Source organism: Stenella coeruleoalba, assembly GCF_951394435.1.
Source record: "Stenella coeruleoalba genome assembly, chromosome: 4".
NCBI classification, from domain to species: Eukaryota; Metazoa; Chordata; class Mammalia; order Artiodactyla; family Delphinidae; genus Stenella; species Stenella coeruleoalba.
The window spans coordinates 131,115,262-131,137,553 of record NC_137149.1 but is presented as its reverse complement, the minus strand read 5'-3'; the positions used below and the strand labels follow the sequence as shown (position 1 = coordinate 131,137,553).

Here is a 22,292-nt window from a genome sequence, read left to right as displayed (position 1 = left end):
ACTTGCATGATTTAATAAAGCAGCTCAAATTATTTCTGAGGCTGCAGAGACTAAGGTTTCAAAGTGTTTTCCTCAATTTATGATACATATTGAACTTCTCTTTGAAGAAGTTAATCTTTTTTAGTTTAATCACTTTATCTTTTTGAATTCTATTTTTCATTATAATATTATATTTTACTTTGTTTGCCAAATGTCATTTTTTGTCATTCTTATACATATTGAAGAATGAAACTCAAACAGCAAATTGTTAGTAGAAGCTTATTAATCTTAGACCCTAGAGTGTAATTACAAGTTATTTATTGCTAATGAAATAAGATAAAGGCATTTGGTCAGGATATTTTTAGTTGTACTGGTAATGGCATTTTGAGTAGCTTTTTGCCTTTTTTATATTATGAGTGTAATGCCCCCATTCCAGATTTTTGCCGTGTCCCTTTTTGTATCAAAACTAAAGCGTGCTGTTCCGTATTACTCAGGGTCATTATGCTGCTAACCACATAATAGCTAGCTTATGTCATTCCTTGCTGCTCCAAAATATCCCACCTCCCCTTAGATGATTTTCTCTTCATTTTTGCTAAAAGCTGGTCTTCTTTTTCATGTTTCCGTTCCTCATGGGAAATGGTCATCCGCTGCATTGACAGCACCATTCGAAGGCATCTCTGAACGTTAACTCTAGTGTTAAAAGGAAGAAACTATGTAAAGAGCCCGTGAAAAAGCAAAATACCACTGTGTCTTATTGAATAAAATATCTAGCTCTGAAATCTATGTCAATACAGTTAATATCCTGAAGCCTATGTATCTGAGGTCCATAGAACTCCATCCTCAAGTGATCTTCATCAAATTTGGAAGGAAATTACAGATGAGCTGTGTTTGACTTAAAAACCCCTTACTCTAGCTAGTAACCAAACGTTTCCTAGTTTCAATAATTATTTTTCTAGACAGACACTTTAAATTTTATTTTCTTAACATCAGTAACATTTTCTCATTCATACTTAAGTTTATGCTAGAAGATAAAAAAACATAAGATCATATCAGATCAACAAACAGCTTGATACAAAATGATGCCTCTAACACTAATTTACCATATGTTTATATTTCACATAGGGAATAGAGCAAGACGCCCTTATATTTTAATTCTTAATTCTTCTCTGAGAAACACAGTAGGCAGTTTAAATTATATGGAGAAATAAGTAAAGATTTAAAAAGTCAGACATTTTATGTCGCCACCAAATGGGAATTCACTTACATTCATATATTTAGGATATATAATTTTCACTTTAAGTTTGCATAAGACATTTTGAATTACTTTTACTAGTGTCTTAATATTCCTATATATTGGGAGAGTTGAATTTTTTTAAATCCCCATTTACAAATTGCATAATAGCAGAGTTGGAATTACATTTGTTCCCAGGAACTACATTTATTTGTTAAATTTTTATGATTGTTCTATTGACTAGGCAATTATGGTTTTCTTTTGAACTGTAATAGGAATGCCGGGAGCAGGTAGAAATTGACACAAGTTCATCTTGTATCTCTATTTTTTTTTTTTATTCTTAATAGTATCATAGTGCTATAAAATGTATTTGTAGGGATATAAATAATGCTCATCAATTTCTTTAGTAGCTTCCCATATGAAGAAGCTTAGCTTTTATTCAACTTTTTGTTAATTCAACTTTTCCTTTTATTCAGGTACCTCAACAGGAATTCTCTTTGAATAGTGTTATGGTAATTGAGAACATTAAATTTTCAGCTCTACTAGAATGCCACCCAATACCCTAACAAATTATCATTCCTTCCTCTGGAGCTTCTTAAGCAAGGGGAATTTTCTCAATCATTGTTCCATTAGTCAAAATGACTAGAACCATACACAATAATTTTCTTATTCAGTTGGCCAAGTTCTTTACAACGCATTGAAATTCTTTTAAAATATGAGAAAATGTGGTTTATATCTAATCTGCAATTGTTTGTAAGTCTTTCAAAGATGTTTAGAAGTTAGGAAAAAGGAGCTATACAATTTTTTTTCCTACTTTCTTTCTTAAGAAAGATACTATATGATTTCAAATATTTAATTTTATAGATTATTTGATCTCAACAACTATATGAAACCAACTTTGAATTATGGATAAGAAATTTTAAATCCAATGAAAAATATTTTTTAAATTAAAAATTTTTCTCTAATTATGAAAATAAGATATGCTCCTTATAAAAAGTCTAAATTGTACAGAAAATATAAAAGAAGCCAGAAAAATGTCACTCAGAATGACAATACCTGGAGGCAGTCACTGTTGACATTTATTTTTCTTTTTGATTGCTTTTAAACTTAGATAGCATTTGAAATTGTAAAAATTTTTTTAAATTAATTTTTATTGGAGTATAGTTCCTTGACAATGTTGTGTTAGTTTCTACTGTACAGCAAAGTGAATCAGCCATACGTATACATATATCTCCTCTTTTTTGGATTTCCTTCCCATTTAGGTCACCACAGAGCACTGAGTTCCCTGAGCTATACAGTAGGTTCTCATTAGTTATCTATTTTATTGTTAACATTTTGACATTTTCATTCCAAAGATAAATTCTTATAAATGTAGAATACAGGCTGTTTAATAGTTGAGAGAGTACTTGCCAAATATATATGTAGAATCACTTTAAAACAAAATCATAGTTTACGTTAGAGGAAAAGGCAAAGTGTAAGTGGCAAGTATCTGACTATACTGCTGAATGAATGTGGGAATAAAATTTCTTAAAACTCCGAAATGATAAGCCAGGATGTCAAATTTTGCCTTTGGCTCAGGAATGATATGTTAACAACTGTTCCATGAGAAAATGAAAATCTCGCCAAAATCAATGTCACACTCTAATGAAAGATTCTAGTATGGGCCAAATACTTCAAAACAATCACACAAAATATTAATATATGGAAGCATAGATTTAGATGGTAATGATAATCTTAGTTACACAGAATTAGGCAAAATATTGATGTAGGGAGAAGCAAAAATAAGCTATAAACAGATGAACTATTAGAAAAATGGAAGAAGATACAAATTTATAATGAAGATTTTTCTGTACTTCCTATAAAGAATTATTTTAAAAATCCTCTTTTATAAAGAAATCATAGACTAGTTCTAGAGTTAAAAATGGTCTCAATATCTTGTCCAACATTGTTATTTGACAGATGATATAATTGAGACCTTGAGACATTACGTTGTTTATGTAGTACCCATAGTATGCAAGTGGGCAGGAGTCTGGGAACATCTGTGCTGAGTCAGGGTGCTGACTCCTTCCCTCTGAATTCCAGTTCTCCAATGGCACTAGTGCTTGCACAGAAAGCATATTACTTCTCTTCCATTATTTGTTCATGACTGATCCAGTCCTTTACGCCTTACATTTTAAAAGTATTTATTTTCTAATATTCAATGAATTTCTGTGAGTTATGGACTTCTGTGAGTCAAGCACTGTTATAAGAACTTTATGCACATTTTTAATTTAACCCACACAAAAACAGTGAGGTCTGGGTACTAGTACCATTCTGATTGTTAAGTAAAAATACAAACATGGGAGGGTAGGCAACTAGGAAATGACAGAGCTGGAATGTGGATCAGATACGTCCAGCACCAAATTTTAAATAACTACTGAACAAATTTCTGTTTGATTTGTAAAAATTATTTTTAGGGTCTTTTGGGGGTACCAGCCCATTTTTAACTTCTTAGATGGTTATATAGTCTTAAGTCTAATCAGCGTGTTCTTAAAATTGTCAAGGATTTCCTATTTCAGAGTCTGAGATGAAAACCTGAGGTAGCAATAATTGGAGTGAGCTTTGCTGAGGATAATGCTGCCACAGGCAGTGAATCCTCTTCTCCATCATCTATAGCTTCAGTTGTAGAAAGATTTTAGGCTTTCATAAAACACCTCCACATTCTAGATTTAACAGGAGGGTCACACCTGAACATAGTTTACATCTTAGGCCATGCGTCTTAATTTACATGTACAAACTTGCAGTATATTTTATTTGAAGACAATATTATATAGTCTTTCCATTCCGTTACTTTCTCATGCTAAGTGAAATTCCAGAGTTTTCCTCTCTGGAATAGTATCGCAATACTTAAAAACTTAAAACTTTTAAAGTAAATAAGTTTCTGAGTTTTCCATTTGAAACAATTCCTTTTTTATCCAAAATGTATTCTTTTTCATTTGGGGCATCATATTTCAAAATTGCAACCAAAAATCATTATTCTCTTGTTCTGATCTATCATCTTTCCAGTATGCATGCCTCTTTTATTGGAGTTTGTTTTCCTGTTTCCTTGTCAATATTACTTCCCTATTTTGTGCTTTTTATGATAAATATTCTATGATATTAACCTTAATTTAATAACATAAAATGATACCCCATAGTGTCTTCTTCATCAGCATTTTAGTCATACCAGATTACTCTGATCTTCATGAATGTAGACACTTTTTTCATATTAGCCTTTTGATCACTAGGATATATTTTCACGTTGTTATTTGAAGCATTTTATCATTTTCCTCCTTTATTGTTACATTCAGATATTAGGAATGCTTTTCTTTCCCCACAGTCCTGAAACATTTAGATATTAGGAGTGCTTTTTCCATAACCCCCCAAATTCATATACTCCATGTCTAATATGTTTCCCCAGTTCCCATGCTAGTTAGTGCCATATCTGTATAATTTATTTTTCCTCATTATTCAACTTTGCATAATTTTCTTTTGAAATATATGTATTGGCTATAAGGAACAATTACCTTCCTTTGGAATACATGGTTTTTTCTTTGTCTTAGTTCAGTTTCCACTAAATAATGGTTTTAGCCAACTGACATTTATTGAGCTTCTACTTTGTGGCAGGCTTAGAGTTGAGGTGGAAACAAAGATCATCAGCTTCTGCTATCAAGAGCTCACTATCTAATGAAAGAGAGAGGAAAACAAATAACTTGTAAATAGTATGATCCATGTGACACTTTCTAACGAAGTGTAGTACATCCAAAAAGCTATGATCATAGGTAAATTGGAAAAGGTCTTCCACCAGGAGCAACTGTATGATAGGAGTGTTGAAAATTAATTAGGAGGAGAAATGGGACTGGGCACAGCAGGCAAAGGAAAAGAGCATACATGAACGAATTTGAAAGACGATGGTTACGTTCAGGGGCTGGGAGATTGGAATGGCTGCAGTGGGAGTAGAGCATCCTCACAGATGAAGCAAACAAAGTGAGTCATTAGCGCTCTTCTCCAGTCTTAACAGAAGTGGGTCTGCTGATGAGGAAAACTTGCTAGAACTTTTTGTGTGTGAGACTGGGGCCCAACGAGATGTCTGTGGACCAGCCAAAGGTCTTTTACCTTCAGTGAAAAGTATACCTCTGTGGCAGGAGCACAGGGTTTGGAGTTGGATACTCCTGGATTTGAGCCCCGCTCTGTGACCTATGGCAATTTATTTAACTTTTTAAAAACTCCATTTCTTTATCAGTGAAATGAGAAAATAATAGTATGCATTTTAGGACACTTGTGAGGATTAAATGCGATTATGTGTAGAAATCTCTACCTAGGGCATTTGAGACTTAATCTGAACTCAATACATATTACCTCTTATTTTTACCCCAACCCGAGAATCTTCTTTTAGGGTCTTATCTGTCAATAAGGCGAGCCCCAAGGCAAACTTCCCTAGGCTTAACTGCAGAGTCCTCTCATATTAGTAGATCTCACTGAATAAAAGGGAAAAAAAACCCACCCAAACCTACTTCGGCCCCAAAGGTGTACAGACTCAGTTTCTATAATTTTTATTCAAGTTGAAAAAAAGTTATGCTTATATACACCATTTCTGAGAGAATGAAAGTATTCTTTAAAAGGTTGCTTTTATATGGAAGCAGGCAATTTCAAAGTCATTTTGTCTAGCCACATGAAAATATGACACTAAAAACTATAATACATACTAAAATTATTTACATTTTATTTAATTTGGAAATTAAAATAAAATCCTCACGTACAGAGTCCTTGGTATTTTATGGAAATAGTCTTGGATATCAGTTTAAGATGCTGATTACTATTTAAAATGTGTAAAACGCTGGTGGACATTTTAAAAAAAAAAACATACCGAAGAAAGTCTGCTGTCAAAGTTCATGTTCTATTCTAGATGACTGTAGAGAATTTGAAGATACTTGAAGGAAAAAAAAAATCAGAACTGTATCTGCTCCTTCAAATCCAATTTGGAGAAGAATCATCATTACCTACTGATAATGATTCCACATGTTTGGTACTATAAAAAGAGTAATTTTCTCTGGCAGTGAGAGTCAATCCAACAACATACAGACCACCCCTGGGAATTCTTTGTAATATAAAACATTCTTCTGAGATAGTTCAGTGAGCAACAAGACTGGTAAACATATACACTCACATATAAATTGCCCTTTCTATGTAAATTAAGGATCCTAACTAGAACATCAATTTAATGTCAAATGGAGTATAATCTTACACTATCATAAGAGTTAATGCCTTAGACATTTTCACTGGAGTTTTGGGCCATATGTTGTTTTTAACAGCTCTGAAAATTGTGTGTCTTTGATTCTATCAGATCATTCCCGTGATAAACTGAGTGTCATATGCAGGGATTTAACTGTGGGTGGCGAAACAGTATAGTGTAGTGAAAGTCACTACACTTGGAAGTCTGACTAGATATTCCTCTTTGACTTCAGCAATAACTAGCTGTGTGGCCTTGGAAGAGTTCATTTATTGCTCAGAGCCTTATTTTCCTCACTTAAAACATCACCTCCCTCCCTATCCCTGAACTCCCTACCAGCCTTCCTGGCTTTAATTACCTTCCCAGCACTTGCCAGCATTGCTACACTCCATATTTATACCTGTATTTTTTGCCTCCACCCCTTCAGCTTGCAAGTGCTTGGAAGGAAGTCTCACCTCAGCTCCCTGTATATCATCTGGCACTTAGTGGGTGCTTCATAAACATCTATTCAAAGAATAAATGAATTAATCTATAAAATGAGGATAATATTAGCACCTACCTCATGGAATCTTAGACATTAGAACACATTAATTGTGTATTAATGTATGCAAAGCACTAACAACAGTACTTAGCACTTAGTAAATGTTCAGTAGTTTTAGCTGTTATTAATTAATATTCCCGAGGAAGTTTGTTAATAAGTTTGTTAATAAAATCATGGGTATTCATTTCAGAACAAATCTGTATTTGAAATTCTTTTCCTTTTAGCCAATGAATTGATTATAGCATCCCTTTTCATTTGCTAAACTAGAAGACATCATCACTAAAAACTTCCCAGCTTCCTGATAGTAACTTGTGGCTGACTGCTACATTGGGAGTGGAAAGGTCAGGAGTTAGATCCACTTGTTAAAGTAATGTAGTCACTCACTGAGGATTGAACAGAAACTCAAGTCCAGTGGCAAGGGCAAGGGATTTGAAGTGAAGGGTAGTCTTTCATGCTTTTATTATTTAATTAAATTATTCATTCACAGGAGTTTAAAAGCTATCCTATTGTTATTTAAATTTAGGTAATTCAAACAGGAAGTCTCTTTTTCTTATTCTTTCCAAGGGCAGAGGTCTCTCATTAGGGATTCTGGGATCCTGCTCTCATCCTTCTAGTATCTTCCCTCCTTTCCTTTCAGCCTTGAGTCATTCACCAAGTCTAGCTACTCCATTAGCTGATGCCCTTCTCCACTGAGCCGTTTAGGAGATTAGATTAGACACATATGCCTTGTTCTTGCTTCCCCGTACTTAACCACTCTGAATTCTCCTGAAACGCTAGGATCTGTAGCCACGTCTAAGTTACCTGTACTGAGGGCAACAGCAAAAACAGAAACTTTAAAATTGTCATTAATATGGATGGTTCCCTGAGTCTTAGAGGGAAGACAATTACAGTTTCTTTACAAAGAGAGGTTGTCCCTTTGCCACTGTTAATCCACTTCCCCAATCACATTTCCTTCAAGCATCTCCAATTGAAATATATTAATTCATTCATTTGACAAATAAGTTTTGAGCACCTGTCATGTGTTCAACAATGAACTAGATAGTCAATTCCTCAGTCTCATGGGGATTGAAGAAAAGACTGATTGAGCATTGTTTCCAATGACTAGAATGTTCTCTGTCTCTCCTCTTCACCATTTTACATTTAAAGCCCACTTCTGAGAAGGCCAACCTGAATGCCTGATCACAGTGGTCTTTATCTAACAACTATCCTGTGGTGTTGGTGTCAGTGTTCTTAGCTAGGTAATGGAGCTTTATATACACAAAGAAAGTAATGTCTCCCTAATTAAATTAAAGCTTCTTAGGAGGAAAATAAAATCCATTCATTTTCTAAACAAGATTGAAATTTTATTTTCTATCCAAGAACCAGAAACTCCTCATCATTTACTTTGCAAAATTTAAGATTTTGCTGTTGAATTTACTACTTAGGCTTCTACTATGTTATTCATTGGTTAACCATATCTACATTTAATTTTTTTAACCTTGTTTGATAAAAAGTAATGTATTGTCTTCACAGCTTTGAAACACATTAGAAGAGGAATAGAAGATTCTATTTGGCTAAGCAATTTATGGGGGAGGAATAGAAATGACTCAGAATTTTTAAACTATCTGCAAATGATTTTAAATGGTTGACAGAAATTCAGTAATCCAGCTTTGAAAAGGGATTATAATTTTAAGTGTGTATTCAAAGTAAAATACAGTGTATCTGAAAATCTTGATTGCAAACAGCCATTAGAATATAAAGCATTATTATTGCACCGAATAGTATAAATACATATAAGATTATCCCATTTTAGTTTTTTCAAAAATATGCATTTGTAGTCTTCAAACAAAGACTATAAGGTATATGTCAAAAAGTTAGCTAGGGTTATCTCTAGGAAATAATACTATAGGTGATTTTATTTTTTTCTTTTTCTTTATGTGTTCTAAATTATAATGAATATTTATTACTTATGTATAAATACATAAATTTGATTATGAAAAATGGAATTGCTGCTGTCCTCTCACCCACTGAAAATGATGAATAATTTTTTGTTGATGTTCATGTTTGTCTGATTGGAAAAGTAATATTTATGGGTTGTTAAAAGTTTAGTTTATATTATAAAAAATTAAGAAAAAAATGTTGTAAATGACTTTTATTCCTACCTCTCAGAAATAATCACTGTTAAAAATAATAGTAGTTTTTTTAATCCCATTATATATACATATATACCAGTATATTTATAGATACATATGACTTACATATATGTATGATACATATATATGTGCATATATCTACACACATGTACATATATATGCTTTTTTATTCAGCTAACATTATAACAAAAATTGTCTCATTCATCTGGAACACTGCTCAAACCATACATTTCATGAATCTCTATTCAAATTAATCTATGCTTTTTCTTAATTGTATGAAAAGATTCACAAAAAGACACTTGTAACTTGCTGAGTTTAGCTGGGTTGAGTGTACATTATCATGCTCTAGGTATTTCAGTGGAATATTTTATAAGACCACAAAAAGTCCTTTCCCTACCCCTGAATTATAGGTCCCATGAATAATTTAGCACTCAAACTTGGAATGATCAATTCATACACAAATTTTTGCTTGTAGCCTAGACTTTAAAAATACAGCAACCGGAACGGATTCAAAACTTTAGTGTCTTTCATTAAAGGGATAATCAAAAGTCTGATGGTCAGTTTCTGTTTGCAATTTTATTCAATAGATATTGATTTTATTTCATTCTGGATAATCTGTTGAAAGTGATTATCATCGATACATCTTGAACTTCTTCAGAGGGGACGTAATTAGGGTTTGTTTCATTGAGTGACATTTCAGTTCTTTCATCTAAGTGCTTTGTGTATGCAGTTGCAGGAGATAACTGTTGACGGCATAGGTAACGCTAATATTGCCTTAGCAACTCTCAGAAAAAGTAAACAATGAAAATGTGTAGGAGAGCAAGCGGCAAGCTTCGTGCTTTCTAATCTTTGGTGATTTTCTCTAGCTTTGTTCTTTGTTCTGTCTTTAGGGTTATACTGATTGAAGTACAGATGTACTTCCTTAAGACAGTCAGGCAAAGACTGTGGTAGATAGAACAAATTACTGTCCTTCAGATACAAGCCACTCCTCCCCCCGCCAAAAAAAAAGAAGCTGGGTATGGATTTATTCAATCATTAAGTCAGGCAACAAACATTTACATCTGAGATGTATATGAATACACAACGTATTATTATGTGTACTCACGTAAATATTGAGCATCTACTATGTTAAAAGCCCTGTTGTATGCATCAGAGATAGAGGGGGAAAAAAGAACTAATTACTTGACCTCAAAAACTTGCATTCTAGATGGATGGACAAGAAACAAGGAAACATAAATATTTACATGATATGATTTCAGTTAATGACTTATGCTGTGATAATGTTATGGAAAGTTAATCACATCAAGGTACACATTGTTACTGCACACTGCTTCTCAAACTTCAGCATGTATTCGAATCACTTGGGATCCTTTTAAAAAGCAGATTCTGATTCAGTGGGTCTAGCGTGGTGGCTAGGAGTGTGCATTTCTAATAAGCTGCTGGTCTGAAGACAACTTGAGTTGCAAGATATAGTACCATTTCTGTGTAGCATGTTTGACTAAGAGGTTGGTAGGAAAAGGTAGCTTGAAGAGTGGGTAATGGGTGATGGAATAGAAGGGGAAAAGGTAGGAAAAAGGAGAAAATATAATAAACAGAATGGAAATGGAAATGCAGGTAAAAATGGAACACACAGCCCACCAAAAACAGCATCTCCTTACGTATACTCTGCCTTGGAACTATTCCTGCATGTTATGAACTAAAATTAAAAGACTAAAGTACCAAGAGTAAAATATAAATATACATTGATGCTAACATTTGAGAGAACTTTAGCTGGTAGAGTTTGTGCAGTTACAGTGCCAGGATGAATGTGGGTGTTTCAAACAAAGAGGATTTATCTTATTATTGGAAACCAACATTTGCTTGGCTATATTGAGTATGTTCATTTTTATATATATTTGTTAGGTAAGAAGTTTTATTATGACCATTATTATTTTTCTTTGGACATAGGCTTATTTTGTGCCCCTTATAATGTACCACAGATAACAAAGGTTGTTTAAGAAAGTTGAGGACTAGACTAAATGGTTGGTAAAAATTACATCTTTTTGTACAGTTTGTTTTCTTTACCTCTTGGAGAAATACATGTTTAACTTACCTGAGTGGTTCAGAGTGCTGTAGTCTTTGGTATGACATTAAAACTCCAGGAAAGCATGCTAGAATCTGTACTGCCTTAAGCATACTTAATAAAATCAGCTACATTGTGATTATAGAATCATTTACTAAATTATAAATTTGAGAAATCAAAGATGTTCAGCGTTGAAATTCCAGGGGTATGTTGCAGTCCTTTCTGAATCATAGTTGGCTACACAAACTGAGAAAGATGGATTTGTGATCTTTTGAAAATAAAAAAACATTGCTTTTATTCAATTTGATATCAGAAATTAGAAAAGAGAAGGAAACTAATATTGAGTGCCTATCCTAGGCCTGACACATTATACATATTATTAAATGTAATCAAAACAATCCAACAAGTAAGTCATATTTACCCCATTAAATAATTGAGGAGATGCAAGCTTAGAGTGCACAGTACTTTTTCCAAGGCTGCATGAGAAGACAGGAAGTTTCTTTTTTAGCAGGAGACATGTATCTTCTAGATTATTGTTTGTCTATCTCTCTCTGTTTCCAATTCATTTATGATGAAAGCTGAAACCTGCTTTGTCTATTAACTATTGATAGGTTTGAAGGGTCATTGGGCATTGAGGAATAACTTCTTTTTTCATCAAATCACTATAATGAAAGCAGTTCAAGTGTGATAGCAATAAAAGATTCTACCTTTTTTCAGTCTTCACCTAGTTTTGTTAATTATCAGAAAACCTGTCCTCATGCCAAATGAGGATTTACTCAATTGAAAAACAAATAAAAACAAAGTATAAAAAAACTACACTAAAATTATATTTTTTTGAAAAAACAGTATTAAAAAGTTTTGATTTTGAAAAGCATGTGCAATGCTTTAAATATTAAATATATAACAGATTTTGCAACTTAATTCATAAAGGAAAATTTATTTTCTAATGCTTAACTATTTTATTATTTTACCTAGCTTACAATGTAATTTGATTGGTTGCTAAGAAAATGACACAAAATTATCTTGCCTTAGGATATCTATGATTTTTTTCCCCTAGCATTATATTTATTTTACAAGAGGAGAGACACCTTTATTCCGGGTGATATTTTTGGAGATTGCTTAGATCACCTGAACATGAGGTGATTTGTGATAAGCTGGTTTATTTCACATATTATCTGCAGAGCAGTGCTTCCTAACAATTTTTACATCATGATACATAAAGAAAATAATCTTTTCTGTAATTTCATTTGCATGTTGTAGAGGAGGAGTAAAGACACATGTGCTCAGTCTGTAAACTTGATCAATTCATTCCTCTATTTGAGAAATGTATATAGTTCAATCTGTAAAACAAATATATTTTCATTATAGAAAACCAGAATAAATATTATGTATATTATATATTAACAATAACTGATATTAGTAATACATATAGATATAATAAAATTACTCATAACTCCACCAGCCAGAAATAACCACTCTTGCTATTTTGGGTTTATATAGCTAATCTGTTCTTATGCATTCAGTAGTGTGTCTTGAATTTCTACCGCATAGTTCTGTATATGTATACTTTTTAAAAGACTGTTTTTTAGAGCAGTTTTAGGTTAACAGCAAAACTGAGAGGGAGATAACAGAGATTTCCCGTACACTCCCTCCCTCCCGCCCCCAACAGTATGTGTAGCCACCCCAGCTATCAACATCACTCATCACAATGGTACATTTTTTTTTTTTTTACCGTTTAAAAAAAAAAGTAGGATGAACCTACTTTGACACATCATAATCCCGCAAAGTTCATAGTTTACCTTAGGGTACACTCTTGCTATTGTATAATCTGTGGGTTTGGACAAATGTATAATGACATGTACCCATCATTAATGGTATCATACAGAGTATTTTCACTGCCCCCCAAATTATCTGTGCTCTGCCTTTTCATCCATCCCCCTTCCACCCCAGACCCCAGCTACACCAGATCTTTGCACTGTCTCTACAGTTTTGCCTCTTCCAGAATGTCATATAGTTGGAATCATACAATGTGTAGCCTTTTCAGATTGGCTTCTTTCACTTAGTAATACGCATTTAAGTTTTTTCCATGTCTTTTCATTATTTAATATCTTATTGCATTTTAGTGCTGAATAATATTTCATTGTATAGATGTACCACAGTTTGTTCATTCACCTGCTGAAGGACATCTTGATTGCTCCCAAGTTTTTATGAATTATGAGTAAAGCTGCTCTAAATATCTATGTGTAGATTCTTGTGTGGACATAAGTTTTCAGCTCATTTGGATAAATACCAAGCAGTGCATTTGTTGGATTGAATGTTAAGAGTATATTTAGTTTTGTCAGAAACCACCAAACTGTCTTCCAAAATAGCTGTACCATTTGTATTTCCACCAGTAATTGATGAGAGTTCCTGTTGCTCCACATCCTTGGTAACATTCGGTATTGTCAGTGTTCCAGATTTTGGCCAATCTGATAGGTGTGTAGTACTATTTCATTGTTGTTTTAATTTGCATTTCCCTGATAACATACAATGTGGAGCATCTTTTCATATGCCTGTTTGCTACCTGTATATCTTCTTTGGTGAGGTATTTGTTAAGAACTTTGGCAGACTTTTAAATTGATTTGGTCATTTTCTTATTGTTGAGTTTGAGTTCTTTATAAATGTTGGAAAACAGTCCTTTACTAAAAGTGTCTTTTGCATATATTTTCTCCCAATCTATGGCTTATCTTCTGATTCTCTAGATATTGTCTTTTGCATACATAAGTTTTTGATTTTAACGAAGTCCAGCTTATCAATTATTTCTTTCATGGATCATTACTTTGGTGTTGTGTCTAATAATCTGTCATCATACCCAAGGTCATATATGTTTTTCCCTTATGTTATCTTCTAGGAGTTTTATAGTTTCGTATTATACATTTAGGACTATGATCCATTTTCAGTTAATATTTGTGATGGTTGTAAGGTTTTGTGGTGGTTGTAAGGTATCTAGATGCATTTTTTGCATGTGAATGTTTAGTTGTTCCACCATTTGTTGAAGAGACTGTTTTTGCCCCATTGTATTGTTTTTGCTCCTTGGTCAGAGATTAATTAACTATGTTTATGTGATTCTGTTTCTTGGCTCTTACTCTCTTCCATTGACCTATTTGATTATTCTTTTGCCAAGACCTCACTATCGTGATTACTGTAGCTTTATAGTAGCTATTAAAATAGGGTAGTGTCGGTCCTCAAACTTAGTTCTTCACCTTCAATATTAAGCTGCCTACTCTGGGTCTCTTGCCTCTCAATATAAACTATAGAATCAGTTTGTCCATATCTGTAAAGTAACTTGCTGAGATTTTGATTGTGATTGCATTGAATCTATAGCTCAAGTTGGGAAGAACAGACTTCCTGACACTATTGAGTTTTTCTATCCATGAACGTAGAATATCTTTCCATTTATTTAGTTCTTATTTGATTTTGTTTATCAGAGTTTTGTGGTTTTCATCATATAGATATTGTACATATTTTGTTAGATTTATACCTAAGTATTTCATTTTGAGGGGGTACTATTGTAAATGGTGTTCCATTTTTAATTTCCAATTCCATGTATTTATTGTTAGTATATAGGAAAGCAGTTGCCTTTTGTATATTCACCTTATATCCTGCAATTTAGCTACAGTCACTTCCAGGAATTTCTTTGTTGATGCCTTTGGATTTACTAGACAGTCACGTCATCCCAACAAAGTCAGGTTTATTTCTTTCTCCACTATGTGTAACTTTTCTTTTTCTTGCCTTAATTGCATTAATAAGGACTTCCAGTGTGATAATGAAAAGGAATGGTAAGAGTTACATCCTCACCTTGAACATGATCCTAGTGGGAAAGCTTTAAGTTTTTCACGTTAAGAATGATGTTAGCTGAAGGGTTTTGGTAGATAGTGTTTATCAAGCTGAGAAAATTCCCCTTTATTCCTCGTTTACTAAGAGTTTTTATTATGACTTTGTGTTGGATTTTGTCAAATGCTTTTTCTGCATCTATTGATATGATGATATTATTGTTTTTATTCCTTTTTGGCTTTGATTTGCTAATATTTTGTGAGGATTTTTGCATCTATTTTTATGAGTGATATTGTTCTGTAGTTTTCTTGTAATGTCTTTGTCTGGATTTGGTATTAGGGTAATGCTGGCCTCATAGAATGAGTTAGGAAATATTCCCTCTGCTTCTATCCTCTGAAAGAGATGATAGAGAATTGTTATAATTTCTTCCTTAAATGTTTGGTATAATTCACCAGTGAACCCATCTGAGTCTGGTGCTTTCTATTTTGGAAGGTTATTAATTCTTGATTCAATCTTCAATAGAAATAGGCTTTAGGCCTATTCATATTGTCTATTTCTTCCTGTGTGAGTTTTGGCAGATTGTGTCTTTCAAGGAATTGGTCCATTTTATTTAGGTTATCAAATTTGTGGTATTGGCTTGTTCACAGTATTCCTTTATTATCCATTTAACATCCATGGGATCTAGATCTCTAGAGTGATGTCCCCCTCTTTCATTTTTCATGTTATTAATTTGTGTCTTCTGCTTGTTCACATGCTCGCTTGCTCTCTGTCTCTCTCCCTCTCTGTCTCTCTTCCCCTTCTGTTAGCTTGGCTAGAGGCTTATGAATTTTACTGATCATTTTGGAGAACCAACTTTTGGTTTCATTGTTTTTTTTTCTTTTTTCTCCAATTTTCAATTTCATTGATTTCTGTTCTAATTCTTATTTCTTTTCTTCTGCTTACTTTGAATTTAATTGGCTCTTCATTTTTAGTTACCTAAGGTAGAAACTTAAATTTGGTTTTAGATCTTGCTTCTTTTCTAATACATGTACTCAATGCTAACAATTTCCCTCTAAGCACTGCTTTTGCTGCATCTCACACATTTTGCTGTTATATTTTTATTTTCATTCAGTTCAAAATATTTTTTTAATTTCTTTTGAGATTTCTTCTTTGAGCCATGTATTATTTAGAAGTATGTTGTTTAATCTCCATATATTTGGGGATTTCTCAGTTATCTTTCTGTTACTGATTTCTAGTTTAATTTTATTGTGGTCTGAGAGCAGACATTGTTCAATTTCTATTCTTTTAAATTTGTTAAGGTGTGTTTTATGGCTCAGAATGAGTTCTATCTTAGTGAATGTTCCATGTGAGCTTGCAAAAAAATGTATATTCTGTTTCTGTTGGATGAAGCAGTCTATAAATGTCAATTATATGCAGTTTATTAATGGTGTTGTTGAGTTCAATTACATCCTTACTGATTTTCTGCCTGCTGTTTCTGTCCATTTCTGAGACAGAGGTGTTGAGGTTTCTAACTGTAATAGTGGATTCATCTGTTTCTTTTTGAAGTTCTATTAGTTTTTGCATCGCATGGTTTCACACTCTGTTGCTAGGTGTACGCACATTAAGAATTGTCATGTCTTCTTGAAGAATTCACCCCTTTATCATTATGTAATGTCCTTCTTTATCCCTGATAACTTTTCTTACTTTAAAGTCTGCTCTGTCTGAAATTAATATAGCTACTGTTGCTTTCCTTTGTTTAGTATTAGCATGGTGTATTTTTCCATCCATTTACTTTTAATCATTATATGTTTCTATATTTAAAGTGGGTTTCTTGTAAACAACATAGGTGGGTCTTGTTATTTGATCCACTGTGATAATCTGTTTTTTAATTGGTGCATTTAGACCTTGGCATTCAAAATGATTACTGATATAGTTGGATGAATATCTACCATATTCATTAGTGTTTTCTGTTTTGCTCCCCTTGTTCTTTATTCCTATTTTTGTCTTCTACTCTTTTTCTGCCATTTGTGATTTTAATTGAGCATTTTATATGATTCCATTTTTCTACTTTTTTAGCATAGAAGTTACACTTAAAAAATAATTTTTTTTAGGGTTTATCCTAGAGTTTGCAATATGCATTTACAGCTAATTCAAGTCTACTTTCAAATAACACTGTATCACTTCATAGGTAGTATTATTACCTTATAATAATAAAATGATCATAATTCTTCCTTTCTATACTTTATATCATTGCTTTCATTTATTTTATTTATAAACATACACAAGCATATATAGGTAAATATTTATATAAGATATGTACATAAGCATACATTATTGGATATATTGTTGCTATTATTATCTTGAACAAACTGTTATCTTCTAGATCAATCACAAATAAGAAAAATATTTATTTTACCTTCAGTTATTCCTTCTTCGATGCTCTCCCTTCATTATGCAGATCTGAATTTCTGATCTATATTATTTTTCTTCTCACTAAAGAACTTCTTTTTTCTTTCAGGCAGGTCCACTGATAATAAATTATCTCAATATTTGTTTGTCTGAGAAAATCTCTATTTTTCCTTCAGCTTTAAAAGATAATTTCACAGAGTACAGAATTCTGGGTAGGTGGTTTATTTCTCTTATACTTTTAAGTATTTCACTCCACTCTCTTGCTTGCATGGTTTCTGAGGATAAGTCAGATATAATTCTTATCTTTGTTCCTCTATAGGTAAGGATTTTTTCCCTCTAGCTTTTTCTCAAATTTTGTTTGTTTTTGATTTTCTGCAGTTTGAAGATGATATCCCTAGGTATATCCCATTTTGGGGGGGGGGGAATTTTCCTAGTTGGTGTTCTCTGAACTTCCTGGATCTGTGATTTAGTGTCTGACATTAATTTGGGGAAATTCTCAGTCATTATTTTTTGAAATATTTCTTCTCTTCCTTTCTCTCTTTCTTCTACTTCTGGTATTCCCATTATGTATATGTTACACTTTTCATAGTTGTCCCACAGTCCTCGGATATTCTGTCAATTTTTTTCTTTAGTCTTTGTTCTCTTTGCTCTTCAGTTTTCCAGGATTCTATTGATATATCCTCTAGCTCAGAGATTCTTTCCTTAGTCATGTCCAGTCTTTACTAATAAATCCATCAAAGACATTCTCTGTTTCTGTTACAGTGTTTTTAATCTCTAGCACTTTCTTATGGCTCTTAGGATTTCCATCTCTGTGCTTACATTGCCTATCTGTTCTTGCATTCTGTCTAATTTTTTATTATTATTATTTTTTGCGGGCCTCTCACTGTTGTGGCCTCTCCCATTGCGGAGCACAGGCTCCAGACACGCAGGCTCAGCGGCCATGGCTCACGGGCCCAGCCGCTCCGCGGCCTATGGGATCTTCCCGGACCGGGGCACGAACCCGCGTCCCCTGCATCGGCAGACGGACTCTCAACCACTGCGCCACCAGGGAAGCCCTAATTTTTTTTTTTTTTAAAACATCTTTATTGGAGTATAATCGCTTTACAATGGTATGTTAGTTTCTGCTGTATAACTAAGTGAATAAGCTATACATAAACATATATCCCCATATCTCCTCCCTCTTGCATCTCCCTCCCACCCTCCCTATCCCACCCCTCTAGGTGGACACAAAGCACTGAGCTGATCTCCCTGTGCCATGCGGCTGCTTCCCACTAGCTATCTATTTTACATTTGGTAGTGTATATATGTCCATGCCACATTATAGCCCTTAGCATTCTAATCAGAGTTGTTTTAAATTCCCAGTCTGATAGTTCCAACATCCCTGCCATGTCTGATTCTAGTGCTTTCTCTGGTCTCTTCAATTTGTGTTTTCTACCTTTTGGTATGCCTTGTAATTTTTCTTGATAACTAGACATAATATACTCTATAAAAAGAACTGCTGTAAATAAGCCTTTAATAATGTGGTGGTGAGGTGTGGTGGAGAGGAGGCTTTCTAGAGTTCTGTGATTAGGTTTCAGTCCTTTAGTGAGCCTATGCCTCTGGACTGTGGACCTCACAAGAGTTTCTCAGGTTTTTTTTCTCCCCTTTAGGTGAGAGAGGATTATTCCAGTGGGCTGCAGTTGGGTATTTCTCTTCCTCTGGTCGATTAGAATGTGGTAATACCCCAGCAGATCTGGCTCTGATTAACTAGTTTCCACCCAGGGCAGGCCTTGTTAAGAAGAACAGAGTGTGCTGGAGTATTTAAAGATGTTTCCGGTTCCATTGAAGCAGGAGGGCATGTTCCCCAGTATTTGCTGTGGGAATCTTATCAAGCTCCTAGAGGTAAATTTCAAAATATTGTGTTCCCCCCACCTTTTGGCTGAATTCCCCTGGAGTTTTTAACTCTTAGACTTGTCCTCATTGAGTGTCCAGCAATTTGTCAATTACGGTTCAGGTTTCTCTACCCTGGCACTGGCTGCTGGGGCCGTTTCCACTCCTGAGTTTCTGCTCTGGTAAGCTGAGACTCTCTATCCACCTGCCTGTCTCTCCAGCCTTGGGGGCAGCAGTTTGTGCTGTGTCCACGCCTCTCTTAAGAATCAAAGAAAAGTTATTGATTTTTTTAGTCTGTTCAACTTTTTGTTTGTTAGGTTGGAGTGGCAACTTCCAAAGCTCCTTAAATATGGAACCTGCAGGAAGTCCTATACTTCTTATTTTACTAAAATGGGAACCTACAAAATTGACAATTTTGTAACTTGATTTTTTTCACTTATATCATAAACTTGTTCCTTGTTGTTAAATATTCTTTGATGGAATTTTAATTAGTGACAGTATCTTTTATCACATTACACATTTTTCATCTGGTCCCTTATTGCTTCAACTGCTCCCAGTTTTCTGCATTATAAACAGTGCTTCTGTGAACATTCATAGAGGTAAATCTTTTGTACATCCATGATTATGTCCTCAGGGTAAAGAAAATAGCTCTTCTTAACCTAATACCACAGATGAATTAGCAGAAAACATCCTAGATACTGCTGCAGTGGAACAACTTACACCTTTTAAGATATATAAAATGAAATCAGTTTCCTTGTTCTTTCTTCAGTTCACAAAGTGATTGAGCCAGTTCTATACAACCTTTCACTAATTTGGTGTGTGTGTGTGTGTGTGTGTGTGTGTGTGTGTGTGTGTATGAGAGAGAAAGAGAGAGTGAGAGAGAGAGAGAATGAGACTGCTTATGGAAGTGTTTAAAATTGTTAGAGAAATAAAGGCTGTTTCTCATTTCATTTCAAGCAAGACTAGTACTGGGAGAATCTGGAAATCCCAGGTGCTTTTGTACTTTTATTCTGTAACTTTCATAAGACAGAAAAAAAAAGAACCCGAAACAAAACTGTCTCCTTCTTAGATGTGGCATGGAGACAGCTCCTCTCCAGAGGACATCACTTTTGTTACTCTGCTTTTCTGATAGAATTACCTGTATGAAACTGCTGACTTCACTTTCTGGATGCAATGAAACCAGAATTCTAGCCAACTTCATCTAAATTGCCTTTGACTCTTCTTCCTTTTTATCCTGTCAATTCCCTTTTGCCAAAGACCACTAGGACACACCTGTCCTTGAACTATTTTTTTTTGCTAGTTGCAATGAAGAGAAGGCCACCATGGAGAACCATGGGACACCTCAGGAAGACTGTATTAAGAAAAGACTCATTGTAGGATTTAGGGTTGCATTAAATGATTTGAGGAAGGGTTCCTGGAAGTAGGGCTTTGCTATAGTTTGCTTGCTGTCAAAAAGCACATGTAATTTTATGGTTTCGTGTATTAACAACTAATTGAGAAGCAGGGTAACCAGCTATACCAGTATACTTGAAACTGAGGGGGTTTCTGGGACACAGCGTTTTCAGTGCCCAAACCAAAAATATCCCAAGCAGACTGGGAGGAGCTGGTTACCCTACCTGGAAGGCAAGAGAAGTGAAAAGAGGCTGAGACTGGAATTGGTAAAGAAGCAACATCACTCACAGGAGCCAGGATTCAGGATGTTTGGCTATTTTGTGGTTTGGACAGTGTTCATGTTTTTGCCTGGATTCAGACATGATTACAAAGTGGTCTGATCTCTGACTTGAGCCATCATGGTGACAGGTGGCCTTGTCCGATGGGGATGTTCTGCAAAATTGTTGATGTTCCGTAGGAGAACAGGAGGCCACCTTCTAGCAACACCAAGGCCTTCACACGGTATCAGGCCAGTATCTAGCTGTCAGGAGCTGTCTTCCTTTTCTCCAATTCCCTTCTTTGAGGATTTGAGAGATACATTTGAGGTTGGCCTAAGTTGACAGTTGTGAGAGTCTCTAGTGGTGAGAGCCTTGGTTCCAGTCATATTGGTTCTGTGCCCTAATAAAATGCTCTGGGCTTTGAAACATTGAGTAATAAAAGTATTATCCATCTCTCTTAACACAACTCTTCTTCAATAGGGAAAAGTGTCTTAATGATTGAGACGATGCTAAGTTAATAACTGTTAAATGTTTTAAAAATCAAATACTTTTTTCCCTTCTTTGAGATTCAAAATTCACATTAGCATATTTTAGTGTTCTTAGTAATACTGCCATAAAGAAACCCAATTTATTTAATTCAGGACACTTTTTTCACAGAACACATTAACATTTTGATGAACACTAATATTTCACTATTAAACTAGTGTTTCATAGAAATACTAGTTTATTTAGTGATTGTCTCCTAGTTATGCTTTTTGTTTTTAAAATTAGAAATATATGTGAAGGGTAAATAATTGTTCTGATTTAAAATGAATAAATTTTCTTAATTATAGGCATTGAAAAGAAATAGCTTCATGTTTTTCAGATTTATTGTTTTAATATTAAGAGACAATATTAAATGGTGATTGGATTTTTTTGGGGAAAATACTTAACTAGTGGATGAGAATATTATGTATTTGATTTAGTTTAGTAGCTTACGGTTATAATACTAGTTAACTTATGAAGCATTATTTTAATTATTAACATTGGTTCATTTACTTTAGCTGTCTTAAACTCAGTTTGGTTGTCCCACATATTAATTGTTTAGCAATTATAAATAAATCAATTGTTTAACAATTAGTTTTTATAGCAATGGAGGAAATAATATGGCCTTAGCTATATTGTAATCTACATTCATAAACTTTCCTCTAGGTTCTGAGGACTACCTTGAGGTCATTATTCCAACAGACCTAAGAGTGGAACATTCTGGGAAAATAAGTGACAGAAAGGAAATTGAAGAATTATCAGAAGCTTCAAGAAGCACCATATCACAGGCAGTGGTGCTTCCCGCTGAGATTCCATGTGAGGTCAGTAAAGACACCTTGTTATTTAAGTGACTGC

At 34.0% G+C, this 22,292-nt stretch overlaps 1 protein-coding gene across 12 annotated transcripts in view; it reads left to right on the top strand.

Annotated features, from left to right (window-relative positions):
• The window catches only part of BANK1 (B cell scaffold protein with ankyrin repeats 1), a 417,427-nt gene that overhangs the window by 164,569 nt on the left and 230,566 nt on the right, over window positions 1-22,292 (top strand). For all 12 annotated transcript variants that reach the window (XM_079920999.1, XM_079920998.1, XM_079920995.1 and 9 more), the window contains one exon: window positions 22,104-22,258. In XM_079920999.1, coding sequence (XP_079777125.1) covers window positions 22,104-22,258 — 155 coding nt within the window. The remainder of the gene's footprint in view (window positions 1-22,103; window positions 22,259-22,292) is intronic.